Below are 25557 nucleotides of genomic sequence, written 5' to 3' on the forward strand. Positions count from 1 at the left end.
ACCCTCCATCATATCCCTATTGTTAACGATGATCGCATCTCAAATCTCCAAATCTTATCTATCCCAGCGTCCGCACTTCCCTTTCTACTACTGCCAGAGTACACACACACACGCGCGCTATTACTGTGGCTGTGGCTTAAGAATAAGTTAGTTAATTTATTCCTCCGTTCAGTAACATTACAATGCGTTTTATTTTTTTGTTTAGCAATTTTCCACACTAATGCATCATTCTTTTCTTGTGTTTTTTCTTTTGTTATAATGCCGCTTGAGAGGAGATTTTCACATTCACTTAAAATAGAAAAAAAAAAACTGCTCTTGCTCATATTAGATATCTGCGGTCGCTTACACTCCCCCAAGCGAAGAAAACGAAAAAAAAAACTGCAAATCTCTATCGTTCTTGGTGGCTTCGGAAGGGATACAAGTGGCGCTCGCAAATGTATGGGGCACATGTGCACGCTCCCTTTATTAGCTATGTTCTCCCCCAATAAGCTGGAGGACAGAAAACCCTATAGCAAGGGCTTTGCGAGAGGCATATGGGAGGAGGAATTCATGATTCCCAAAACAAAAGTAAGGAAATATCAACACGTAAAAGATCTTCTCGTCTCTTAAAAACATGCTTTAGCTCTTACATTCTAAGACTCTTTACATAAGCAGACGCAATTTTATTCGCGATCTAGCCCCGCGATCCTTATATGCCTAAGATCCGCAGTTCGATCCTCGCGCCGGCTTTTCATCGCTACTAGTAGGTTCATGCAATGTAATGCGCACGCTTCTTTTCCTGCTTTTCTCACCACCAATATCGCTTCTTACTAGAGTTGATAAATGATAATGTGTTATGCTTTTGTTTTCCTTTGTTTCCTCTAAATTCTAATTCTATAAAGTTGCGCACGGATTGATAGAGCGCGAGTCTTCTTTTTTTTTCCTCGCATACCCAACGCAGCAGATATTTCCGTTTCATCACACAGCTCCTTTTCGAACAAACAAAACTAACGGAAACGGAAAACTCCAACATTTCCTAACAACGTCTATCCTGTTGCATGCTATCGATCAAGATGTAACCAAACTACTCGAAAAGAACACTGTATGCGCGTGTGTGTGTGTGTGTGTGTGTGTGTGTGTGTGTGTGTGTGTGTGTGTGTGATTAGCCTTTTAAAACGAAATTAAAAGGCAGTGTGGTCTGTCTAACGCCGCGGAATGCAGCGGTTTTCGGTAAATATAGTGTCAAATTTGACTCCAGAGCCTGCGCCTCAGTGCGAGCTCTACGGATAATGTTAAAGCACTGTACAAACTGCACCACAGAGCCTTTCCACACACACACACACACACACATACACTATGGGTTTGAGTGGATGAATAAGTGCATTTTAAAACAAGCCAAAAAATAATTGTTTTGCAAAAGAGTGGCCCGAGCATAACAAAATTCACTACTTATTCAGAAATAAAAAAAATAAAAAAATAAACAAAATCTTATATGAGCGCTTCCGAATACACCGAGACATTTGTTCATAAATAGCTATTCGTAAGGGGGGGCTAGTGTAAGTATTATAACTATCACGACCGTTTCCCGGCTTCCCTTCCGAACACACTCTCTCCCTCTCGTTCTCTATCTCCCTTCCTCTCTTGCTGTAAAAAGAACAGTAAGCAACTTTTTGACTGTAAAGTTTTTGCCCTGATAACATGAAACGGTTGCGTATTTTCTGAGCTGACGGGTACAACACACACACGCACGCGCACTGAATTTTGGTTTATTGTTTGTAAATGTTTTATAAGATTCGTACAAGCGAATCATTGCAGAACAAACAAACACCACACAATGCAGTGTGTGAGTGTGTGAACAGATTGAGCGAACAAAATATGCACTAGATCCGGGCATGGATCGTAGAGTGTATGAGGTGTGAAGCAATAGAGTTACAACTAATTTTCTCTTCCCTATCGAAGTCCTCTTTCTGCTACTTGCATGCTGGACTCTCATTGTAAAATCAAGCCAATTTGCATCCTTGCAAACAACACTCTACACATTCTTTCTGACAACAATGATAAATGAGAGTGCCCTTTGTGATCGTGTGTGATCGTGTGTCTTTTCTAATCTCTTTGCAACCTTTGCATAGCTGGAAAACAAATGAATTAATTGTTCAATTTCCCTCGTGTTGTGGTGTCTGGATCATGAAAAAGTACGCGGCAGGCAGCTTACCACCAAACTGTTTCTCTTGCCGCTCTGTCTTTCGCCTCTAAAGAGTCTAGTTGCAAGACGGAGTGTCTCCTAAATGAGTGAGTTTGCCTAGAGAACGGCAGCAATGAATCTACTGCACGCGTTCTATAAAACATCCCCTTTTTTCCCTCACATCGTTCGGTATCGATCAATCGCCATCATGTGTGCTGGACATGTAAGATTTGACCGAACGTGTTAACGCGTGCTTTTTAGTTTAGTTGCTGCTGCTTCGCTACTTGTTTGCCACTGTCTTTTGCTGCGGCGTTGATGCGCTGAACTATCTCCGCACACATGCATACATACTCTTTTACTCGCTTGTCTCGCTGTTGTATTCGAAGATTTAATTTGCCTCCTGTTTTGTGTTTGTTTAAGCTAGATATACATAGATTTTTCTATCCTCGGGCGTGCGGGCAAGATATTCCCGCTCGATCAGGCCCTCTATTCTTTTCTTTATAATCACCGGCGACGGTAGGAAACGGCTCTTTAGCTGCGACGTCACATCCGATACGAGCAGGTTGTGCTGTTGGGAGGAAAACGGATGAGTCATTTTACACTACTGGACATACACTACTACCACCACCCCGTTCCCCGAATGTACAACTTACAGGCATTCTCTTTCGCGCTTTCATGATACGCACGATAGCAGCTTCAATCTCATGTTTACGATCTTCGTCGACTTTGCTTCGGGTTTCCTTCCGTTCCGGTTCCGATTCGCCCTTGGCTGCGACAGTTTGAATTTTAACTCTGAAATGTTTGCAATTGAATAACGTTTACAAAACAATATGTAACGCTAACACACACACACAATCACTGCAAGGATTAGTAGTACGTACTTGTGAAATTTCGACACAAACGCATCGTTCACGTAGAACTCGTCCGTGGAAACGATTTCTTTGGACGTTTTCGGTGTTCGAACCAGAAGTCGCTGCTGCTGTTTGCCCATCGACAGTGACTGCAGCGCGCGGATCAGATCTTTGCTAGGGATGTCCGTCTCCTGCTGGATGTCTTCGTACGTCATTCGTTCGCGATTGTTAAACAGCATCAATACACACATCTGGAAGTGGTAGGGGGGTGATAGATACATTACTAAACTGACTCCTTGCTACGGGCGCGAAAAACACGAAAAACAAACCTGATAAGTCGATAATTGAAGCACATGTCGTTTGGGGGCGTCTAGGGAGGCCGCACCACCAGTCGGCGCACTACTGCTTCCCGCAGACGGGGCCGTACTGCTACAGTTGCCTTCAGTTTTCTCCTTCTCCGCCTTTACGCCGTAGAATTCGGCATTCATGTAGACCGTTCCTGGGACAAGAGGGAAAAAAAAACAGTTTATAGAAACGGGATGAAGAAAAAGGCTACCGACCCTTACCTAGCTGTGGCTGCAGTGTCAGCTGACGCCCCGAATGTTTTGCCAGGTAGAAACGCTTGAACGTTTCAAAGGCTTTCCGCGGTGCTGCCGGGATGTTGCAGTTAGGAGTCACGGACTAAAATCAAAGATTCAATGTAACGCATCATTCGATAGACTTCACACTAGTGGTGTGCTTTTTGAAGCGCACCGACGACTCCGATCCGTCTCCGGCTATTGTTAATCCGATTCCGACTCCGGCCAAATCCGAACCACTAGTTCCGCCCGGAGCCGTTTGGAATCATTCTTAGTCATTCGGAGTCATCTAGAGTCGTCCAGTGTCGTCCAGAGACGTCCAGAGTCGTTTGGAATTGTTCGGAGTTGTACGGAGTTGGAGTCACCCGGAGTCGTCCGGAGTCGTCCGAAGTCGTGCGAAGTCGTTCGATGTCGTCCGGAGTCATCCGAAGTCGTCCAGAATCGTCAGGAGTTGTCCGGAGTTGTCCGGAGTCTTTTGGAGTCGTCCGAAGTCGTTCGAAGTCGTCCGGAGTCGTCAGGAGTCGTCAGGAGTCACCCGGAGTTGTCCGTAGTCGTCCGGAGTCGTCCGGAGTCGTCCGGAGTCGTCCGGAGTCGTCCGGAGTCGTCCGGAGTCGTCCGGAGTCGTCCGGAGTCGTCCGGAGTCTTTTGGAGCTGTTTGGAATCGTTCGGAGAGTTCGAAGTTGGAGCCACCCGGAAGTGTTTGGAGTCACCCGGAGTCGTCTGGAGTCGTTTGGAGTCGTTCGGAGTCGTACGGAATTGGAGTCACACCAGAGTCATCGGGAGTCGTTCGATTCCGGACGATTCTGGACGATTCCGGACGACCTCGGATAAAGCTAGGCGGACCTGCCTTCCGGAGTCGGTTGCGAAATTATCGGAATCGGATCGGAGTCGATACGCCCACACCTACCTGAGTTGGCCAAAATCCGGTTGTGAGAATTCGAACCGTCAGTTCAACGCCCTCCAGTGCCGAGTTATCGTTGTTGATGTGATTTTTAAACTCCTCCATTACCGTGTTCGAGACGGACATATCCTTAAACATTCCTTCCAATTTTGAGGTAAATTGACAACCGCATTCAGTCTGCAAAAAAATAAGCAAATCGCACGGAAATTAGATCGTTCTTTGCGGTGGTGTATTATCGTCTACTTTCAGCACCGAAACGGACCTTTAATTTTGATATCATATTCTTCTCGGAATCGTCGCTGACGGATTTGTTCAGCAGCAACCGCTTCGCCAGATGCGCCTTGTAGTACCGCTCGAACACGTCCTTCTCTTGCAAATATCTAAATAATACCATCGTTTTGTCAAGTATGGTTTCAATCTCTTGCTCGGACATCTGAAAACGAAGAATAAGATGGAAAGAAAAACGGTACATTTTAGATCACTTGTCACACTCGGACTGATCCACAGTTTGGCACTTACTCCCTTGCAGCCCTTCTTCAGCTTGTCGTCGATGAACAGTGACAGATATTCGGGCGATTTGCTGTTCAGATTCAGGAAGTGCTCAAAGTCGGACGATATCATGTTCTTGAACGTCTTGTCGTTGTTGAACGAGTGGTACAGGAAGTGGTCCGACCGGTCCTTCAAATCCAGCAGGTTCTGCACGAACGTGATCGGGTTCGTGCTGCCGTTCTCCTCCTCCTTCACCAGGTCGCGGCCGAGCGAGCGCAGGTTCTGCGACACACAGTCGGCGATCGTCTTGAGGCCGCCGCTCACGCGCGAAAACAGCTTGTGCATGCAGGCCAGATCCTCCGTCTTGGTGTTCTGCAGCATGTACACGACGCCCGAGTTCTCCATCTCGACGATCGTGCGCATGTGCTTCTTGATCAGCTCGTCCTCGACCACCTCCACGATGCGGCTCTCGGTGCTCTCGTCCAGGTACAGCTTGGCCCGCTCGGCCTCCTCCGTGATGCGGGCTTCCACCCGCCGGATGTACACGCTCGCACTGTTCTCGGCGAGGAACTTTTGCGACTCGAGCTTGTAGAACGCGGCCGACTGCGTCAGGAACGGCCGCTCGAAGTCTTCCTCGTACACCCAGCGCTGGTTGATGCCGAGCACCATCAGCATCTGGCACGCGTTCTTGATCGCGATGTGGTCGATCGCTTCGCCCTTCCGCTCGCACATCACCATGTTCAGCAGCGTCTCGCGCATGTGATCCCGAATGCGCGGATAGCGTACCACCTGGAAAATAGGCAAAAATACATTAAACTCCTGCCTAAGGACCACACACACACACACACACACGCCACGGCGGACGGCGCCACACACCTGATCACGGAAGATGTTCAGCCCAAGGTTGTACACGTTGTCCACGTCGTTCTGCTGCACATACACGCGATCCATGTACATCAGGATGTCGCGGATCATCACCATCGAGGTCTGGTGGTCGTTCCAGCACTGGTTCAGCGTCTGCAGAAAGTTGCAGTTGAAGCTGCGCAGCACCTCCTCGCGCACCTTCGACTCGAGATGGTGCGTCACCACCTCCTTCAGCCCGCTGTACAGCCGCTCGCCGTGCTTGTGCAGCACCATCGTGTACGCATTTCTGTACAGCTCCTCAAACGAAAGGCCCGAGTTGTTCTTTTTCTGTATCTCCTGGATGGCGTTCTTGAGCAGCGACCATATCGACTCCACGTACTTCTCATCCATAGTCATCTGCAATGTGGTAGCGATTAACATAGAAAGAGAAGAGAGTTAATAAAACGAATATTGTTAATTCGATTATTAACAATATTCCCCCCGTAGAATTCAATCCAACAGTAAGCCTTTTCCATTCGGATCTGCCTTACAATTCGCTTAACAAAGTTCATAGCGATCTGGGAAGTGCCGCGGCTCAACTTCCGCTTCCATTGGATCCGAAACATTCCGTCTGCGATCGGCCAACAGCAGCAGCAGACAGTGCTTCTGGGACGAGAAGTGCACCCTTCCTTGCACCCGCCGGGCACACATACGTGCGGTGTTTTCCGGGACCCGTTCAGCCAACCGTTCGTTCAACACGTGCGCAATTTTCGCTCTCTGTCCCTTTAAACCAAACACACACAGAGGGCAAGGGATGAAATTATTGTACCGGAACACGTCTCAAAGACAAACGATGAAGCACACAAAGTAGGAGGCCATTCCACCAACCTCTCGCGCTTCCTTAGCACCTTAACACGAACGCATTTAAGGCAGAGACACACTTTCCGAACTGTTTCGAGAGAGAGAGTAAAAAAAAGTAAACCTCCAAAAGTTTCAAATCACAACGACCGTGTGGGACCTGTAGGGTTGGTCCTTGAAGAATGCGACACTCTCGCAAACGAGAAGGAGTAGCAAATAGCAGCAGCTGCGAAAGTAGCACAACGTTTGCTTCAAGCGAGGGGGGCGAGCAAGTGTCAAAGTAACCGCGATATTTGTTGCCGCCGTTTCTAGCTCATAGGCTTCTACAATCTGCTCCGCTTTTGCTGTGCACGATGATCTTTCGCTCATCACAATTGCGTGCGGTATCCCATAAATTATGTATTTAAATTTGAAGCATTTTCCCACGCTTGACTACTTACCGGAAAGGCACGGATCCTCATTTTGCCTTCCTTCTTCTGAGTGGACACTCGACTCATTTTGGCAAACTGTTGAAGGATTGTGTTCCACTTTTACCGCGACAGATGCTAAAAATCTTATGCTAACGGTTGTTGATTGTGTGCCGTCTAGTTTTACAACACTGCGCCGCTCACACGCACGTGGCCACAAGTTTGGGAATTCTTCCGCGAGCTTACACTGAATCCACGCTTTAGTCTAGAACAGTCGCACATTCACTACAATACACTTGTTATGCTTCGTCGTGTTGTGAATCACACTGTAAAATGTATCCTTATGCACGTTACAGCTAATTCTTAGTACACTTGCGTCACCATGGGTGATACCGAATGCCTTCGTTATTTTGCACCTGAACGTTCCTGTGAACGTTTGAACTGACCGTTGCAAAACGAACCGGATGATTGCGCACCTGAGGGTGTCTCTCAACATAGGGCAACTGTCACCGATTGTACCGTCACTGGAAGGCAGAAACGGAAAAACTGTCCACTCATGGTGCCCTTGTTAGCGTACGATCGGCATGCCTGATTCCGTTCCCGATCATGGTGCCGGGCATGCCGGGCTTTCCGCGAATGCACAAAGCAAACCAGTGACCGTCCCGACGTTTGAACGTTTCGCAGAACGATTGCTTCCGTTGTCTCTTTTGCACTGGCACACACACACACACAAGTTTTATCCTTAATTATCGATGGATGTTAGAAGTGAAGAAGTCTGAAGATTCCAAGTAGTCCGGCTCCTAAAATGAAAAATAAAATCGTTACAATTAATTTGTTTAATTTGATACTTTAGATCAGTTCAGTTTCATGTCAGTTTGTGGTGTTGTTGGTCTTCTTGCTGCGTGTTTGGCAAAGATGATTTTCTTTGTGACCCCACAACACAACACACTCACTCACACACACACGCACACACGCCGGGTCGTGGAAAGCAAGGCCAATGACACAGACGAGGTGGAGGAATTTGCGGCAGACGAAGCAGCCGCACAGTTGTGTGTTATTTATTATTGCGCTGGAGAACAGCACTTGAAATGGGCCACGGGCCGCCCGGGAATGATGCCGGGAGTGAAAGGAAGGAAAAATGATGACGAGCCGGAAGCCAACCCATGCATGCATGTGTGTGTTTTATCCTCTTTCTTCCTTTCTCTTTTCGCGTGATCCAAAAAGGAAATGCCCAGGAAAACTGACAAAATAAGCAAGCAGAACTTTGCCATGAATCAGACACATGGTAATGAAAATTTCAATCGCACGCACACACACACACACACATCGATAGAAGGATAATTCCTCTGTGACGACATGTTAGCAAAGGGAAGAAGAAAAAGCAATCCCCCACACTTGGTATTAGCAATTAGAGAGCGAAGAATGAAAGTACGTCGACCAGCGGCGGCCCCCAAAGAGACACGAGAGCAGTTGCTTTTAATCAATTTGCCCATCGGAGAGGTAGGCTTAGAGCAGGGAACATCAACCTCCACCTCCCCTCCCCCCGCGGGATCAAAAATAGCAACAAAAAACAATCATTTTGCACACCACAACCCTCTCCATCCATCCCATCCATCAACACCCCCCTTTCCATTGGTAAACCGTTTTTCTCGTTCTGACATTCAACATTGTCGGAAAAGCCTTCCTCCCATTTCATCGCACCCCTCTCCGACACTTCACAGCACAGACACACACAACACCTTTGTGTCTTTGTACCACCACCTATCCCCCCACTCACTCATCTTCTGCCTGTTTTCCTTCGATTGGAAAAACTCAATTTTCTCTATCAAATCCCGTACGGACCATTCATCCCCCTCCGCGATGGTGGTGGCGAGGGGGATTTGAGAATGATTGTACTTTTTTCGCGACCATTACACGTCGTCCCGCATTAAGGGGGCCTTGCTTCTGCTCGTTCATGGTGGTGGTGGTGATGATGATGATGATGGTGATGATGGTCGTCGATTAGTTCCGATCTGCATCTTCCATTGCGTTCGGTCTTGATTTACCCCGTTTGTTTCGCCCGTAATTATGCAGCACCAGCACCCGACAATGACCAGAGTTTCCTTTTACCTTTTCGGTGGCGACGGCCACAAACTCCACGGTACCGACAGAGCTGCGGCAAGGAGAGCTGCACCTTCTCCTCTTCGGCCGTACGTACGAACAAGCGAACACACAAGTGCGTGCGATGATGGTAATACAAGGCGAAGAGACGAGGGAAGAATGGAACGGGGGAAACGGGTCACCCGTGCACACACGCACGCAGCACACACACACACGGTCACCACGGTAAAACTGGTGCTGTCTGTCCGACACTTTTCACTTTACGCAATTATTGGACGCTGCCGCGATCTGAAACCACCCAACCTTTTTTTCGCACCACGAAAACCGCCTTCCGGGTGTTCGCGCTTGGCGTGCTGGCCGCGTTTCGCTAGCGAATTAGGGCCGAATTCAGTGCGACGATCGTAGTTTGCATTAAAATAGTCCAACTTGACAGACCCACGGCAACCATGTTTTCTTTCCAAACTGTCTGTCAACCCGCCTGAGTGTGTGTGTGTGTGTGTGTACGTGCGTGTGTTGGGATTGGTGTGTTCTGTTTTTGTTTGTGTGTGTGCGTGAGAGAAAAGGAAAGCGGATCGCGTTCTGTCAACTGCTCGCCAAGTGCTCTATAATTTCGAGCACCTGCGAGTACCGAGGAGGAAAAAAACATAAATGCTTTGTAGAAATCATTTTGCAAACAGCACGAAATTGATATCATCCATAACTTTATACTGAAATTAATGCTCGCCTTAAATACTAGCCACACCACCCTTCTCCACCTGATCCAGCAGCGTCTGCAGGTTCGTATCGAACAGCTCGCACCGGATCGGCATCTCGAGCGAGTAGAACGGATTCTTCAGCACGTAGTCCGCGTACAGCTCGTAGATCCGGCGCAACAGCACATCGATCCCGGGCTGGCTGTTTTCGGCAAAGATCATAAACTTTACGCCGGTCAGCGTCTGGAAGCAGTGCAGGCGGAATGTGTCGGCTTCCAGCACCTCGATACCGCTGCTCTTCGGTTCCGGGCTGAGCTGGCTCGCTATCGCAAACAGTGGATAGAACATGCTGGCCAGGAAAATCTTCTCGTTCGTCGTCATCTTGGGCCGGCTGAACTTGAGCGACAGCGGATAGCTGTCCTTGCTTTCGATGATTTCCCGCACGTCACGCCCATCCTCGAGGATGGCACCGTTCACCTGGATCCCGTTTACGCCAACCAAATGATGACCCACTACAACCAGAGAATTTTTTCCAATTAGCACTGTGTTCTGCCGTTGTGAAGAAGCACGCGATACGCACCATTAATGCCATCCCGCTGGCCGAATGCGACGGAGATCCGTTTTGGCTCGTACTCCAGATTTATGTCCAGCGGGTAGCTGAACGTTTTCTCCGTCTCTATCTTGGGCAGGTTGTGGTCCAGGTTAAATATCAACCCACCGGACTTGTTCACAATGTACACGCCGTAAATTACCATTGCGGGCCGCTAAAAGCTACCAAACTTTCCGTGGATTCCAGATCCGCGACCGCCCCTTCACAGCATCTTCTGCAATATTACTGCTAGGTGTAAAACGTAAACAAAACTGCTCGAACACTCTCAGCTGTCAGCTGTCAGCTGCCGAAAAAGGACTGCGAACAACTGCACTCACTCTCTCTCTCCCTCTCTCTCGTTCTCGCTTTCACGCTTTGCCTCGTTCCGAACACACACTCACGCACGGACGCACACACAACCCGGTGGTACTGCTCGAGTCCAAGCATCCGTGGGCCACCAAACAGATGATTTGGACCGTTCACACAGTGGTAAACACCTCGGTGCAAATTCTCCGTTCTCCAGCGTCTTTTTCCACCATTCCCTAATTTCCGTAAGTTTGTGCTATCTGTAATTAAAACCAAAATTTAATTCTCCAAAGTGGCTCCCTATCGTTGACATTGTAATTTTCCCTTTGTGATCGTTTTTTTTTTTTTGGCTCGCAAGATTGTTGACACTTTGCAGACGCAATTTCATCTGGCCGTGCTGGCTGTAAACAAAAGCTGTCAAAAGCTATTCGTCGTGCGTCCCGCTCGCACCAGTTGCAATCGTGTATGCGGCGTCTTTCTTCATCGGTGTCACGCTCTCTCTTTCTCCCTCGTTCCACAAGACCGTGCTCGCAAGGTGCTCCGTTTGTCCGTGTTGTCATCGTCCGTTATTACCATCGTTTTGTATCATTTCCATCTTCAACGACGTATTTTTATTTATAAACGCTCCTCCTGCACCGTTTCCGCAAATACGCAAAAGCCCAATTCCGTCTGTCCGTGTGTGTGTGTGTGTGTGTTTATGTGTGTAGCCCAGAGCATGTGAGTGTTTCCTGATTGTTGATCACTCAACTCACAACAATACCTGCCTGCGCCACACACAACGTCGTGCACGCGCGCTCTCGCTCCCTCTCACTCTCTCTGCGTGATTGTTTTCCCCATTGGTTCACAATTTACGCCATCCTAGGTAACACACACATACACGCAATTGCACAGTTCCCTGCGGGTGATAGTTACAACCTGCGACCGCAGCACCATCATCATCCCGCGTAACACACATGCCAGCAGCACAACCCCCCGGCCAGCACGATGGAAACGTTATATGTAAGTTCACCACCCTCCCCCCGTCCGTCCCCTTCCCAGTGATTCTTCTTGTCCTCCTCCATCGTGAAACTCATCTTCCTTTGTGTTTTCGGCGCTGGACAGAGAGTAGGAACAACCGTGCTGCACGGGGTACTGGACAGCATCAAAGGCATTACGGTTGTGTTCTATCTGGACAAGGAGGCGAACCGGAAGCTGTCCCAGCCCGCCACCAAGCCGCTGCTGGGCGGATCCGTGCTGCCCCGCACCAAGGAAAGCCTATCGTCGTCCCAGCCCGGCCCAGCTCCTCCTCGCACATCGTCCTCGAGTTCACTCGTCTCGAAGCGTATCGAGTAAGTGGTTTGTTGACGAATTGCGCCCCCTTTTTGGTCGGCTCTAAACACGCCACTCCTTTCTCCGTTTTGCAGAGAATCCAAGGTGCTAAAGCGTGTGCTCCAGTGCTCGATGCTGAACGGTGGCATCTTTATGCTGAGCATACTGTTCTTCGAGTACGCCGTGCTGCCCGGGCTGCATCTCTTCCTGTGGTACCTGTTCCGCAACTCGACCACCATGACGACCGTGTGGGGCTGGATGCAGCCCTCGCTGTCGCTGCTGTTCAACTCGCTTTGGGTGACGCCACTGTTTCTGCTGAGCAAGATCGTAAACAGCCTCTGGTTTCAGGACATTGCCGACTCGGCGTACAAGTTCCGGAAGGGGCGGCCGCAGCTAATGCCCAGCATTAGCAAGCTGATCGCCGACACGCTCATCAGCCTGCTGATCCAGATACTGTTTCTGCTGCAGAGCACGGCGGTAAAGTATCTGCCGGTGCCGGTACCGTTCGCCTGCACCGCCATCTACATGGTGCACATGAGCCTGCTCTGCTCGCTGTACGCGTTCGAGTACAAGTGGTTCAACATGGGCTGGGAGCTGCACAAGCGGCTGACGTACATCGAGCAGAACTGGCCGTACTTTCTGGGCTTCGGGCTGCCGCTGGCCGCCCTGTCCGAGCTGCCGAACTCGATCGTGATCAGTGGGTGCGTGTTTTCCGTGCTGTTTCCGCTGTTCATCATCAGCGCGAACGAAGCCACACCGAAGGTGGACGTGTGGTAAGCCAGGGAATTCCAACACGTGGGGAGATATGGGGATGGACTCATTCCAGTAACGGATTCATGCTCTTTGCAGTGAAACACCGCTGAAACTGTTCTCCGTTGTGGTTGCCCTCACCAATGCTCTCTTCCGGGGACGAACGAAACCCGGCAAGGCAGCCCTATCGCAACCGCTCACGCCCGGAAGCGGAGGCCGTGGCTTAACGCCACCGTTATCGTCCTCGTCGTCCTCGTTCATGTACCAGCAGCAGCAGCAGCAGCAGCAGCAACAGCAACAACATCGACATCACTCTTCGCAAAAGCAGCACCACCATCATCGTTCGCACCATCGTCAGCCCTCCCCATCGCCGTCGGCTGCCTCGTCCTCGTTTGCCTCGGTTCAGACGGCTCAGCTACACCACCAGCACCAACCCGTACTGAACCGGCCGCTCAGGCGATAGGGGCGGTGTGGGGCGTGACGATAGGGGCGTGTTTCTTCACGCAATGCTTCTCATTGCTCTCCTCCCCCCTTCCGGTAATGTATAATGTAATTGTAATACAGACGAACTGTGCTTTACACAACGACCGATTTATGGATCAAATGATGCGTGGCTCAAACGTGAATCGAGGAAGAAAACCTGGGTGAAATGGTGCGCGAAAGAAGGGCGAGACAAGCGCATCAGGATGCGCATCAGAGGCAGCAACGAAAAGGGGATCCTTTTTTTTTAGAACGGGAATGTTTGCAATGTTTTATGTTTTTTTTTTTTGCTTTCATACACGATTACTGGGGGGACTATGCAACGGTTTTGTGCCACGTGCGACAGTCGTGGACGTGGAATAAAATGATATTTTCAACGTTAACTACTAATATTACTAACTAATCGTAATCCATCATCGCTCGTACTATACACACACACACACTACACTACAACTACTCTATTGTTACAAGCAAACAAACAATGGACTGCGCTTTTTAAGAAGGTTGAATCGTAACGGCAACAGATGTAGACAACAGCAACCAGATTTCCGTGAGATTATATTTAAAAACCCCGGGAGAGGTGCGGTAAAATCGGAAGTAAATCAGCAACGTTAGCGATGTACTTATAGCATAAGTCGCGTATGGGTGTGTGTGTGTGTGTGTTTTGAGGGATATTTGGTGATAGAAACTAGAAGCAAGCTGGACAAAATAAGCAAGCACACAAATACAGGCACACAGCAGTGGAAAGCTACAGTTGGGCCCTCTAGGGAATAATGAGTTTGGTTTTCAAGGGGGGGGGGGTTTGCTATGTTTTTCTTTTTGTAAGAAGTTGCCTTTTTACGTACGCTTTAGATTCGGTCAGGATGAACAAAAAGGGACTACTATCCTGCACACAAGCCGCCGCCCCTCGGGTGACAGGGGGACCGCCGGCGCTTGCTGGTAAACAACAAAAAAAGCGTGTGATGGAGGAGAAAAGGTTTTGTAGAAATTGTTTTTTTACCGCTACCGGAAGTTCGACACACGAAAGACTGCCCGTTTTAGGCTTTGCAAAATGTATAAAAACAAAAAACAAAACAAAACTTGTGTACTGTGAAACAGGCCACAAAAATAAACTTACTCAAGCGTATTCATCTTCCGCCCGCCCGTTAACATTCATTCGAAATCGAGGCCTACTGCGAAGCGATCGTTTCTCTCTCGGTGGGGGTTTTGTTTTCAATCTTTGAAAAGAAGGTTTCCTTTATTGCCTACTCTGATTTCATTCCTTGGTATTATTGGAGGTGTTTGGAGCAAACGCTCCATTTGTTTTTGTTTTTGTTTTTTCGTCGCCCAGGAACTGCTTCCCTTCCTCCTGTGTCCTTTTTTCCGAAACATGCATGGGGGGGGGGGGAACATGTGCTCGTAGAGGTACCGGTTGTGTGTGTGTGTGTGTGAGAGAGTGTTTCTCAGACCCACCCCAATCATCATCCCAATGCTATGCTCACGACTACACCACCTTTTGCGCCTATATGTACAGAAAAATCCCGCGCGGGGGAGGGAGGGCTACGCTACACCGACAAGCTGAACGAGTTGCCATCCGAATGGTCAAACAGTTCGTCCGGCGGTTCCTCCTTAATCTCCGGCACCGTGCGATACGCCGAAATCGTTACGTGCCGCACCAGCGCATCGTAGCTAAGCGTCGGATCGTCCTCTTTGTCGCAGGCGGCCCGAGCCGCCCGCTTGCCGACGCCCCGATAGTTCGTGCACCGCTTCGCGCTCGGAAAGCTCTGCAGCAGGTTCGCGATGGTCGGGTGGGCCAGTCCGAAGAACCAATCGCCCAGCGGGCGGGTATCGACCGAGCGCACGTTCAGCGCCGTGTTGATGCGCTGCAGCAGCTCCGCATGACACTCGTCCGTCGTCGAGCCGGCGATGGTGTCCGCGGTGGAGCTGGCCTCCTTCGGTTCACTGGTATCCTCGGTCGACGACGAGACGGCCGACGGGTCCGAACATTCCGGCACGATCTCGAACCGGGGCCGCTCCCCATCGTCCACTATGCGGCAGGTGTAGTGGCAGCGCTTTTCCGGATCTTTGTAGTGGCCGTACGGTCGCGTGACCGTGTAGCCGATCGGGTAGAGCGTACACTCCGTGTGGTAGGCGGGCCGATCCGACACCACCTCACCGAGACTGTGCACGGTAAAGTCTCCGATCGTGACCGGGTACGACGGGTGACCGGACTGGTCGACGGGGATGCTTTGCGTGCGCTGCTTCTTTGCCGCCGGTCCACCCATCCGAGCCTTCCGTCGCACCTTAGTGCCTGCCGCTGCCCCGGCCGCTTTGCTGCCAGCATGTGGGCCACGCTTTTTGCCCACCCGAATGGCCGTGCCGTTCTTGCCGCCGTGCCGTTCTATCGAACCAGATTTGGCGCTTTCCTCTCCGCCCTCGTCCTTCCCGTTCTGCATCACGACGCCATCCGGCGGCACGGTTCCCTGAGTATCTTGTGTGTCCGGGCCTGGCTCCCCGGAAGTGCCCGCCGCCGTCCCGTTGGCGGTGGTGGAGGTGGAAGTGGAGGTGGCGCTGGCATTCTTCTCCCGCTTCTTGTACTGTCGTTTCGGTGGTAAACTGCTCGCGATCAGCTCGTTCAGCTTGCTGCACGGTCGGCCGAGCTGCGTCTCCAGCTCGTTCTCGATGTCCAGCAGCTTCTTCAGCATGAACCGTCGCTCCTCGCTCCGCTGGCTTATCTTCTCCTGCACCTGTGCTATGTGATCGCACAATGTTGCATTTTCCTGTAACAAAAAGGGAGAGGCAGATGGGCGCATAAGCGTGTGTGTTTACATTCCACAAGGGGGAAGGAGGGCGAACCATCCAAATCGGGGCACTTACAAACACCAAATCCTTCATGTACCGTTTTAGCCGGCGGTACTTTTGTCGATACTTTGCATTCACTTCGTCCTCGGGGGCTGTGGCCGGTGCTGCTTCCGATGGTTCGCAGCCTGTGTTTTGCATTTCCCTCGCAATGTCCACCGCATCGGCACCGGCACCACAGTCGAATGGGCGAGGAGAAGAAGAAGGGGAAGGAAGGGGAGTCCGGTTACACACACAGCACGGGACACACACTCGGGTGCGATACGATTGCGCGCGTAAATATGCAACCTCCTTTGCCACTATCGCCACTGGGACAACACTCGCCCGCCGCCAATCGATGGACGCATCGGAACTAACGCTACGTTTCGGCTATTGCTTTCAGTTTCTATTGAGCTCTGGCCGCGCTCGAACGGCGCTGGTACAAGCGAGGTATTCGGGGGAAACAACACACCAAAAGGCCAAGCAAACCCGCCGCGTTCGGCCAATCGTAAACAACACGCACTTTTGACAGCGGCGACCGAAACTGCGGCAGCGTCAAAATCGGCTGTCAGCGGCACAAGCGGTGCCCATGCAGCATAAAGCGGCACTGGAAACGGGAGGCGGCTAAAATAAAAGCTGTTGGAATTTCAAAAATGTTCTCAAAGTTTATGCAAGAAAACGCAAAAAGTTCTTCATTTGATTGCAATTCTATTGTTTATTTGCACTTTCATATATACAGCGATTGTTCCGAAGCGCAGGACATTATGATCCACCCGAACCTACGAAAGGGATTCGAAGTGTTCCTGATTCCAAGTCCGCGACTTGAAGTTATTTGCATAAATACACAAATATCAGGGGAACGTAGAATTGCTAATGTCTTTCTCAATCGTTTCATTTTCTGAAATCGCATTAATTTCAGATGGACCCGTACAAAGCAACTTTACTCGTTGCACCCATAACGCAGTTCCGACACAGGTGCATCCGCTGCATCCGAGCAAATCCATCAATGGTATGGAGATGGAAACATAAACAATTACATATAAATTATAATTATGTTTTGAAATCATTAAATTAATGCAGTATTTATGATATTTAAAAAATGTATGATAATCCTGCAATTTATAACACAAATGACAATTAAAATATTTATTCGTGTTATGTCCTTCAACAGCTCCGTAGTTCATCACAGCAACACACTGAAGAATTTTGTCAACTGCTGCATAATTATTTCCAAGCCATTTCATGAACATTGGTCAGAAAATAAGTGTTCTTCAGTCCTTCAGAGGTATGTTTAGTGAGTGAAGTGTTCAACAACAAAGTTGGTAAGATAACAGACGATAAAACAACAGCAAATATCTTTTAATTAAAGAACTACTTTGCCCCAATTCCGATATTGGAAATATGTCTACGATAGCCGACTTCCTTGTCGAAGCATAACCACAATTTCCTGTTCAGAGGTGTACCTACCTTTTTCCAAAGAACATTTTCTTCCAATATAATTTCTAGCAAAAATACGCAAAATAGATTTCACTGCCACTATTCACTTCCCGATCAATCGCGCCATTCGTTGCTCGCTTTTACCATCATGTACCAGAGTTAATGGACGTGTTTAATCAAATATAAAAACACGCAAATTAACTCCTCAACATGACGGAAAAAGAGTTCTACGTGTCCGGAGGGGGGCTAGTTGTACCTAAACTGAAACAGTAAAGCATGTTATTAGGATTCTTGCAAAACTAGTACAAAACAGTCAAAACCCAACGTGTATAGTTAGCGCTCGTATCGTAGATCGTTTCGTTTAATGTCATCGTCCTTTTTGCTAAGGGAGGGGGGAGGAAGTTAACAGTGGTGTCGTACATAGTAGTGGCTTACGGGGACACATGCTCTCGGGTAATTGTACAAATAAATTACATAACATTACATGTACGAGAAATACACGGTTTTTTTTTTGTGCTGGAAGCGGTGAACATCTTCCCCTTCACCACGCCGCCGTAGGCTGCACGGGTTCACCGATGTTGCACAGGCCCGGATAGTTGGCGCTGCAGCCCGTCACGCACAACTCGCACGGATTGCCCTTTATGTAGACCGGATGGCCACGGGCGATCGAGTTGGAGTAGTTGCAGACGTAGTTCTGGTGCACCCAATCGTGGCCCTGCTCGTTCTGCGTGTACTGGATCATGGCGCACCCGACGGCCGTCGCCTTGTCCATCACGATCTGCGTAAAGTGTCCAATATCCTTGCTGTAAGAGGAGCAGACCATACTCAGGATATTAGTAGCCCTTTGCATCCCTCCCGCGGTGAACACTCCCGATGCTTACGGTGGATCTTGTCCGAGCAGCGGGTAGTTGTCGATGTAATCCTGGTTGGCATTCTCGTTCTCCGCGTACCAGCTGTGCAGCAGCTCAGTCATGGTGTCGAGCGGTGTCACCTCCATGCCGTAGAACGAGTTGGCGGCAATGTTTTGGCCGACCAGCGGGAACAGCTTCGTGTTGCGACAGTAATCGTGCCCGTAGATGCAGGTTTTCACATTATACTCGGCCAGCTTCTGCAGCTCTTCATCCCAGATCTAGAATAGTTGGGATAGAAACACGATTGTATTCGCCTGCGCTGCGCCTACTACGTCTGTTAGTACAATATTCCACCTACCAGCGTTGGCATGCGAGAGGCAGGAGAATAGTTGGTCACCTCACCACGTGCCACATTGGCACGGAACACGTTGTGCAGGTCTAGGATGTAGGTTTTGACCTCCTCCGTCATCGGCACCAGCTGTCGATCGATGGGACAGTATGGGCCGTAATTCTCGCTCTTGCCACATCCTACATGTACTAGGTTGTTCTCTGGAATGCGCAAGAACAAGAAACAAACACCGTTTTTAAACCACCGAACCAAGGTCCACTTCAAGAGAGTCCTTTTTGAGGCAGCCTGAGGTCACTTACTACATAACGTCGGTTCACAATAATCCGTCTGACCACTTGTGTGACTAATCAGCGCCACCAACAACACTGCACACGTTATCCCTGTAACGAAAGTGAGGTCTCACATTAACATGACACCAAAACCCTGCATTGAGGATCACAGGCGGCGGTTCCTTTTCCACTGACACCTACTTTTCACTGACACAGGCGACATTTTGTTTCGTAGTTTGAAATCTCCTCGCACCCTTAACACATTTGATACACTAGTAGTAACTTGTGGTTCTATTCTAATCTATTCCAGCGCACTAGGAACTGCCACTTGCCAGCTGCTGCTGCTGCTTCTTGTTGGCCAACACACCGCACTGAGTCGAAGCTTACCGGAGAAGCTTTAGAATCGCTTTAAACGTATCCGGTTGTGAAACTGGCCTATTTATACTACGCAACGTTTGGCACTACACCAGATCTGACGTAGTGAGCAGTTAGAGCTTGTGCGTATTGGACACAAACACACACACACACACACACACAAAGGTACGTACCTAGCACCCCCTATCGATGGTGGGAGCTCCTATTGATCACTTTTCCGGAATTGCACAGAATTTGCAAGCAGTGCGAGCTGTGATCGCGATAAAGAGATAAGCGATACACGCAGCATCATTAGAAGAGGTCGCTCGATTCTCATTTGTACGAGTGTTTGGGTGTAGGAAGTCATGATTGTATTTCCTTTTGACGGAGCACATAAACTTCAAAAGGATATTCTTCAGAAAGTGTCCTAAAGATACTTGGAAGATCATCAAAACCAATACATAAAGACCAATTTATAAGGGAGCGTCAGTGTTGGAAGCGTTATGACCCACAAAACGCACTCTCTTCTGCTGGCGGATGCACACATTCCCAGTGTGATAAACAATGATGGGAAACGCACCCGATATAATCCCCACCGAGGGGCACAGGGGCACTCGCGCTCAACCTCCTCCCCCACACAGGGCTCGTTAGTATATTTGTAATTGCTAGCTTAAAAACGTTAGTAGCGGGTGGCGAGCGGGTGGCATCGCCCAACGATCGATTACTGGACCATTGCACTGTTTGTACAATTGCCAGAGCACACGCACACGCGGGCAAAGGTTTTGCGTTCGGTGTGTTGTCGATTTCTTTCGTCGATTCGCAATGTTCCTTAATTATCCCTTTACGCGCGCCCTTATCGATCGATGCGATCGACGGTGTACGTAGTGGTTCAATTGAAAAAAACACGTCACAAGGAGAAGGATTTTTGGGTGGTGGTGCGTGATGTACGTACCGTGCGCGTTAGTCATTGCGTAGTGTTTTGTTTCTGGAAAGCTTAGCGCATGATGATGATGTGTTGCACTTCGAGAAGCTTGTTGAGATGCAAGTTCCGGTTTTTTTTTCGTAATTTAGTTCCGGTCTGGGATGATCACTATCTAGATGCTAATTTATAACGGGTCTTTTTTTATTAACTGTTTTTTCTGGATTTTCAAATCTGTTGCTTTTTGGGATTATGAATCTAGTAAGAGCTTAGAACATCGAGCTATGATATTAAAGGCATTTATACTTCTAATTAAAAAAAATGATATTGAAGTCCTGTTTGACCTTGACAAACTAAACAGGCTTAACGACTAAACAGGTCTGCTAATGTTACGGAGCCAACGGCCAAGCCGATCGCGAAGGTTTCGGTCGTTCTGGAGCGCTTTTCAACCGTCTGTTGCCACGGAACAGTACATCCAGGGAGAAGGGTTTCAGGAGCGCTAACGGTTCTACTCTCCTTTACCAAACTACCTTCAATATTGGCCTACCTCTTTTCCAATGTAAATTGGGAAGTATATGCCGTGGTAGCGCCGCTAATGATTTTGTAAGATGTCGTATAGAAGGCAATCGCATTCGTCCAAACCTTCACGCGATGCTGGTGTAAGAATTATTTATTACAATAATGTTCCTCCTTACTATACTCTAACTTACACCCTATATCTTAGTCTACCAAGAATGAATTAAAAATAATAAAAGTATAAAGCAACAGCTACTTCTGTACACAGCTACAGAGCATTTCCGCCTTCTCGGTCCATTTCCAGGGTCTAAGCCTCATCTCTATACTGCTACTGGCGATGAGTCCATGCTATTTTCATCCAGACAATACCAACTCGCCTTCGATCATTCTTCGTTTCCACTTTACAATCGCCGGGCACTATCCGATAGCCGCAATAAGGCTTTTTTATGTCTCTATAAAGAGGATGATGTTATAAAGGGCAGATCGGCTGAACACATGTCTCGGCACATGCCACTTGCTTGTCTGTTTGTATCGTTCCCATTTGTAGCTATTTAATAACGCGTCGAAATTTATTCAGTGCCTATATTTCAAAATACTATTGTCGATCCATTCAAAAGTTTTTTCAATTTCTTTGCCAAGAGTTCTCCTTATTCTGATTTGCGTGAAATTAAACATCATTTTGCCCCTTACAGTGCTGTGACTCTCCATCCTCTCCATCACGTCGTCCTTCAGTCGTGGGAAAATCGATCGCCCCCAGGTGCAATAGTGCAATTAAAGCTCATGATGCTCAATTGAACTACAACAAGCATCAAGCTACCTTACATCCGTTAAATGGCTAATTTATGCACCACGTGAATCAAAACAGAGGGCCCCAGGAAGAAGGGGCAGAGGCAGTGTGATGATGATGGTGGTGGTGGTGGATAGCGTATGATAATGGAGTGAAGTTGCGTAGCACAAACCATTCAAAACGTGTTCAAAGGAAATGCTTTTACAGTGACGATTTGAGCGGGATATTTCCTCCTAATCCTTCGTGAGACGATATGGGAACGCGCTTCTATTCGCGAAACGCTTGACATTCACGCACACAAACGCGCACAGCCGTCTTCTTCGTCACTTTGTTGGTAAACAAATCAGTGAGTTCGAATAGCAGCAGGCCATGCAAAATGGGTACTGATGTGAAGGTAATTTAACCGAAACGGTTATAAATTTCTGTAAATCATTAATTTATCGTGTCTTTCATTGCAGAAAGCAGAAGTAAAGGATGAGGAAGAAGGAACCAACGGAACCATTGGCGGTGGTAGTGCACAATCTCTTGTGAACGAAACCGACATCTTCGACCATATCAGCGGCAACCCGCGCGTGTTTTACAAAAACCAACAAATAAACGATCCCGAGCTAACGGACAGCGAGAAGCGAGCGATTCTGCGCGATGTGCTGAACAAAAGCCACGGCACCTTCCTTTCCCGGTTCGGATTGTTCATGCACGACGAGCATCTCCGGTACTTCGAGCAGGACGAGCAAACGCTTGCCTACAGTCCGGACGAGCGGTACGAGATCGATTACCATCTGGAGCGTATCCGGCGGCTGCGGAACGGGGGCCGCGCCGTGGAGGTCCGCAACCGGCGCTATGCCGCCCTGCAGCGGATGTGCACCGATGGGACGTACTTCAGCGAGACGGAAATGATGCAGCGCGATCCCCTGCTGTACGAGCAGCTCGTGGGCCAGTTCCTGACGGAGCGGGAGAAGCGCGAAAGGGATGCAAGCGTCCCGGTGCCGCAGAGTGTCGTTGGCATACTGCTCAGCAAAATCGATCAGGATCAGGCGAAGGAAACGCTGCAAAAGCTGGAAACGGAAGAGCGACACCAGGAGCAGGAGGAGGATTCGCAGCCGGCGGAACGGATCGCGGATCGGTCGCGCCCAAACTCGCCCGGCTTTCCGCGCGCCCAGTGGGGCAATTTTGATGAGGAGGAAGAGGAACGAGTCGCCGCCCAGCGGGAGGCGCGTGAAAAGCGGGCCCACCAGCGACGGCTTGCGATACCGCCCGCCCATTTGGTGACGGCGGGCGAGCGGGATCTGCTGCGGGACGAGTTTATTGGCATTATGCATGCGAGGTTTATAGCGGGCGAGGAGGAGGAGTTCGATTACACGAAGGTGGACAATTCGGATGATTACGATGATCTGGACACGGTGGAGCAGGACGAGCAGGAAAGGTATTTCGACGATGAGGAGGAGGAGGAGGAGCAGGATGGCGCCACCGCTACCAACAATGCCGAGCGGTCATGCAACCGGATGGAGGTGGAAAAGGATGATGAGAGTGAGGATGATTTGGATGTTTACATGCGCCACCTGAATCGACATTTGGAGCAGCAGCAGCGTACGACCAGCGTGGACGGGCCGGTTCGTGATCCGATCTGCGAATACGATAGTGACGACGAATAATAAAACCATCACGGGCGCGTGTTTGTTGAAAATATTAGGTTTTTATTTGTTATTAGCGTAATTTGCCGTTTTTTTTCTTGCTCGTTTGTTTTGCTGGTGATTGTTAAAATGAAATGAAAGAAAACATAATGGAAGGAATCCTTCTTCTTCTTCGTCGCCGTCGATCTCGCTCATCCTTCCGTTCTGCGGTATGGTACACCTATCCCCCCTCCCCATAACCTATCTCACTCATCTCACTACACGCGCGATCTCCCCCGAAGACCGCGGGCGAAACCGCGGCCCCTACCGCGCAACACCTTCCCGTTCGCTGGCGGGCTTTTTGGTCGCAGCGCCTCGATCCGCTCGGTGCACCCGGTGGTCGGATTTTCCTCGAACGAGCTGGCGTACAGCTCGCTGTTGAAGTTGGAGTTGGTCAGCTCCGGCCCGATCGTCACCCAGCCGGGCCGTATCGTCGAGTCGCGCCCGAAGATGTGCAACCGGCGCCGCCCGAGACAGAAGTGTTCGATGATGTGAAAGATTTCGATCGGCTTCTCCAAGCTGCCGAACTCGGCCTCCTCCGAGATGATCAGATCGATGTCGACGTTCGCGTGTATAAAGTCCCCGTCGGTCGACCGTCTCACCGTGCCCTTGATCCCCATCAGGCAGTGCTCCTTGGTGCGCTGAAACACCGCCTTCGGCTCCAGTATCTTCGAGTGGCCGGGCGAATCGATGTTCGTCCGTATCCAGCAGATGTCCTCGCACCGCCGGAAGCCCCACTTGCGCAAACAGTTGCGCCCCATATCGAGTCCCTCCGAGCTGCCGCACCATAGAAACACGAAGCTCCGGTGGGCGGCCACCTCGCCAATGTCCAGCGCGAGGATTTCGTCCCACGACCAAAAGTTGCGCGGAGCGCCAGCCGCTACCGCTGCACCGCCTCGTGCGTACTCCTCGAGCGGTGGTTCGATTAGAATCACGTCGAACTTGGTGCCGAGGTTCTTCAGATCGAATGTTTTGAGGTCCGCCCGCAGGTACATGGGCGGTGTGGCAGTTTCCGCTATCAGCTCGTCCTTCAGGCGGATGAGCTCGCGCAGCTTCGGGTACTCCTCGAACCGGTCCGCCAGGCCGACGTCGCGGATGAAGTTTTGGGGCCGCTGTCCCGTGTCCACAAAGTGCTGGCAGTAATCGTTGTGCGGATTGGACGATTGTGTGCCCTGGAATGAGAACGTGTGTGTGTGCATGTGTGTGTAAAGGGAATGTCACCATGAATTGGGCTGGAATTTGCTGGATCAGAACAAGTTTGTTCAACAAACCTTTAGAAAGGTGGACGAATCCCGATACACTAAACCCTCGGCAGTTTGGACCGTTTTCGAGGTGCTGGCTTCCTCGTCCTCGTACCGTTGCGATTTGATCGGTGAGTCTTCCGCAGTGCCCAGTACGTGCTTAAGGTCTTCCACGCAGGACACACCGAACTGTGTTGATGATGCGCAGAGAAAAAAGGAAAAAAAAAAACAGATGTCAACAACCGAAGGATCAGTAACCTTCATGCCCAACATCCCTCTTCCCTGTCCCTTCCCGAGCGACATCATTTTGCCACCGTGGATCTTTTGCTTACCGTTTGAGCGAGCAGCATCTTGCGCTTCTGTGATTTCTCACGCCGGGACTTGATAACGTCGCTCATTGTATATTTGCTCTATAGGATGTCTGCCCCCTCCTTACACTGACTTCACTAAACTTACTGCTACCGAAACAAAAAAAAAATACAAGAAAAACAATCCTGAGGTCTCGGCGGAAACTCGCGCTGTAGTTGAACGCGAGAAGGCAGCTATGCTACAATATCAATCAACTCCGAGGCGGCATCATATCGGCTTCTTCTTCTTGTGGTGGGGAGGGAGAGAAAGTGCTTTGCTATTTGGTCTCCTCTGGGGCGCACTGCTACTGCTGCTGCTGATGTGAGTGTGTGTGTTGATGGATGCGACGGTCCGCGTTCCTTGCCCGGTTGGGGCCTGGACAGGTTGATGGCTGCTTTGTTCTGGAATTTCCGTTTTTGATTTTCCGGGTTTGCGACAAGTATTATTTTGCCTGTTACTTCACTGTGTATGTGTTTTCGGTGCGTGTGTGCTGCCTAAAGGTGGTGTGTATTTATTTTTTTAGAGCCATCCGCATCAAAACTGACGCGGTGCGTGTGTAGTTGTGGGCTGTCAGTTTTGTTTCGTTCGCGCGGGGACGCGTTTATGGTACGGAGTTGAAGCGTTTCACAGCCGCACGGACATACCGTTCACAAGACGAATATCGCTCGAATTGCAAAATAAAACGT

At 49.6% G+C, this 25557-nt stretch overlaps 7 protein-coding genes across 11 annotated transcripts; 2 read left to right on the forward strand and 5 right to left on the reverse strand.

The window, feature by feature from the left end:
• Positions 1-922: 922 nt before the first annotated feature.
• Positions 923-9659, reverse strand: LOC121595223 (cullin-3). 4 transcript variants are annotated; one of them, XM_041918996.1, is made up of 11 exons: positions 9198-9659; positions 7122-7888; positions 5857-6240; positions 5011-5769; positions 4754-4924; positions 4498-4668; positions 3579-3693; positions 3342-3511; positions 3043-3263; positions 2815-2953; positions 923-2729 (listed from the first exon to the last, which is right to left on the reverse strand). In XM_041918996.1, exons 2-11 carry the CDS (start codon positions 7176-7178, stop codon positions 2577-2579), a joined length of 2340 nt encoding a protein of 779 aa, XP_041774930.1. In that variant the 5' UTR covers positions 7179-7888; positions 9198-9659; the 3' UTR covers positions 923-2576. The 4 variants fall into 4 exon arrangements, with proteins under 4 accessions (XP_041774930.1, XP_041774929.1, XP_041774931.1 ...); XM_041918995.1 differs by lacking the exons at positions 7122-7888; positions 9198-9659 and adding exons at positions 6375-6606; positions 6712-6963; XM_041918997.1 differs by lacking the exons at positions 7122-7888; positions 9198-9659 and adding an exon at positions 6712-6963.
• Positions 9660-9872: 213 nt separating this feature from the next.
• On the reverse strand, positions 9873-10736 carry LOC121595226 (trafficking protein particle complex subunit 4). The gene is made up of 2 exons (XM_041919001.1): positions 10461-10736; positions 9873-10392 (listed from the first exon to the last, which is right to left on the reverse strand). The coding sequence occupies exons 1-2, from the start codon at positions 10633-10635 to the stop codon at positions 9914-9916; spliced, it is 654 nt and encodes a 217-aa protein (XP_041774935.1). The 5' UTR covers positions 10636-10736; the 3' UTR covers positions 9873-9913.
• Positions 10737-10924: 188 nt separating this feature from the next.
• Positions 10925-14439, forward strand: LOC121595225 (etoposide-induced protein 2.4 homolog). 2 transcript variants are annotated; one of them, XM_041919000.1, is made up of 6 exons: positions 10925-11020; positions 11134-11492; positions 11638-11774; positions 11877-12103; positions 12179-12856; positions 12933-14439. In XM_041919000.1, exons 3-6 carry the CDS (start codon positions 11760-11762, stop codon positions 13294-13296), a joined length of 1284 nt encoding a protein of 427 aa, XP_041774934.1. In that variant the 5' UTR covers positions 10925-11020; positions 11134-11492; positions 11638-11759; the 3' UTR covers positions 13297-14439. The 2 variants fall into 2 exon arrangements, with proteins under 2 accessions (XP_041774934.1, XP_041774933.1); XM_041918999.1 differs by lacking the exon at positions 11134-11492 and having other exon boundaries at positions 10932-11020.
• LOC121595224 (transforming growth factor beta regulator 1) lies at positions 14115-16665 on the reverse strand. Its single transcript, XM_041918998.1, has 2 exons — positions 16170-16665; positions 14115-16072 (listed from the first exon to the last, which is right to left on the reverse strand). The coding sequence occupies exons 1-2, from the start codon at positions 16290-16292 to the stop codon at positions 14858-14860; spliced, it is 1338 nt and encodes a 445-aa protein (XP_041774932.1). The 5' UTR covers positions 16293-16665; the 3' UTR covers positions 14115-14857.
• Positions 16666-17901: 1236 nt separating this feature from the next.
• On the reverse strand, positions 17902-19324 carry LOC121595277 (antigen 5 like allergen Cul n 1-like). The gene is made up of 5 exons (XM_041919138.1): positions 19238-19324; positions 19067-19147; positions 18777-18967; positions 18449-18696; positions 17902-18370 (listed from the first exon to the last, which is right to left on the reverse strand). The coding sequence occupies exons 1-5, from the start codon at positions 19257-19259 to the stop codon at positions 18109-18111; spliced, it is 804 nt and encodes a 267-aa protein (XP_041775072.1). The 5' UTR covers positions 19260-19324; the 3' UTR covers positions 17902-18108.
• Positions 19325-19451: 127 nt separating this feature from the next.
• LOC121595275 (coiled-coil domain-containing protein 97) lies at positions 19452-23296 on the forward strand. Its single transcript, XM_041919135.1, has 3 exons — positions 19452-19576; positions 21518-22006; positions 22071-23296. Exons 2-3 carry the CDS (start codon positions 21989-21991, stop codon positions 23262-23264), a joined length of 1212 nt encoding a protein of 403 aa, XP_041775069.1. The 5' UTR covers positions 19452-19576; positions 21518-21988; the 3' UTR covers positions 23265-23296.
• Positions 23297-23351: 55 nt separating this feature from the next.
• On the reverse strand, positions 23352-25414 carry LOC121595276 (N6-adenosine-methyltransferase non-catalytic subunit). Its single transcript, XM_041919136.1, has 3 exons — positions 24856-25414; positions 24554-24712; positions 23352-24454 (listed from the first exon to the last, which is right to left on the reverse strand). Exons 1-3 carry the CDS (start codon positions 24919-24921, stop codon positions 23501-23503), a joined length of 1179 nt encoding a protein of 392 aa, XP_041775070.1. The 5' UTR covers positions 24922-25414; the 3' UTR covers positions 23352-23500.
• Between the last annotated feature and the right edge of the window lie 143 nt (positions 25415-25557).

Source organism: Anopheles merus, chromosome 3R, assembly GCF_017562075.2.
Source record: "Anopheles merus strain MAF chromosome 3R, AmerM5.1, whole genome shotgun sequence".
Lineage (NCBI taxonomy): Eukaryota > Metazoa > Arthropoda > Insecta > Diptera > Culicidae > Anopheles > Anopheles merus.

Coding starts and splice junctions, on each gene's coding strand:
- LOC121595223 (XM_041918995.1), bottom strand. CDS start 6,449: ATGTTTCGGATCCAATGGAAGCGGAAGTTGAGCCGCGGCACTTCCCAG. Junction 6,241..6,374: donor TGAACTTTGTTAAGCGAATT/GTAAGGCAGATC, acceptor ACCACATTGCAG/ATGACTATGGATGAGAAGTA. Junction 5,770..5,856: donor TGAACATCTTCCGTGATCAG/GTGTGTGGCGCC, acceptor CCTATTTTCCAG/GTGGTACGCTATCCGCGCAT.
- LOC121595226 (XM_041919001.1), bottom strand. CDS start 10,635: ATGGTAATTTACGGCGTGTACATTGTGAACAAGTCCGGTGGGTTGATA. Junction 10,393..10,460: donor CCAGCGGGATGGCATTAATG/GTGCGTATCGCG, acceptor CTCTGGTTGTAG/TGGGTCATCATTTGGTTGGC.
- LOC121595225 (XM_041919000.1), top strand. Junction 12,104..12,178: donor CTCGTCTCGAAGCGTATCGA/GTAAGTGGTTTG, acceptor TCCGTTTTGCAG/AGAATCCAAGGTGCTAAAGC. Junction 12,857..12,932: donor ACACCGAAGGTGGACGTGTG/GTAAGCCAGGGA, acceptor TGCTCTTTGCAG/TGAAACACCGCTGAAACTGT.
- LOC121595224 (XM_041918998.1), bottom strand. CDS start 16,292: ATGCAAAACACAGGCTGCGAACCATCGGAAGCAGCACCGGCCACAGCC. Junction 16,073..16,169: donor ACATGAAGGATTTGGTGTTT/GTAAGTGCCCCG, acceptor TTTTTGTTACAG/GAAAATGCAACATTGTGCGA.
- LOC121595277 (XM_041919138.1), bottom strand. CDS start 19,259: ATGTCGCCTGTGTCAGTGAAAA. Junction 18,968..19,066: donor TTGTGAACCGACGTTATGTA/GTAAGTGACCTC, acceptor TGCGCATTCCAG/AGAACAACCTAGTACATGTA. Junction 18,371..18,448: donor CTGCTCGGACAAGATCCACC/GTAAGCATCGGG, acceptor CTCCTCTTACAG/CAAGGATATTGGACACTTTA.
- LOC121595276 (XM_041919136.1), bottom strand. CDS start 24,921: ATGAGCGACGTTATCAAGTCCCGGCGTGAGAAATCACAGAAGCGCAAG. Junction 24,713..24,855: donor AGATGCTGCTCGCTCAAACG/GTAAGCAAAAGA, acceptor TCATCAACACAG/TTCGGTGTGTCCTGCGTGGA. Junction 24,455..24,553: donor ATTCGTCCACCTTTCTAAAG/GTTTGTTGAACA, acceptor TTCTCATTCCAG/GGCACACAATCGTCCAATCC.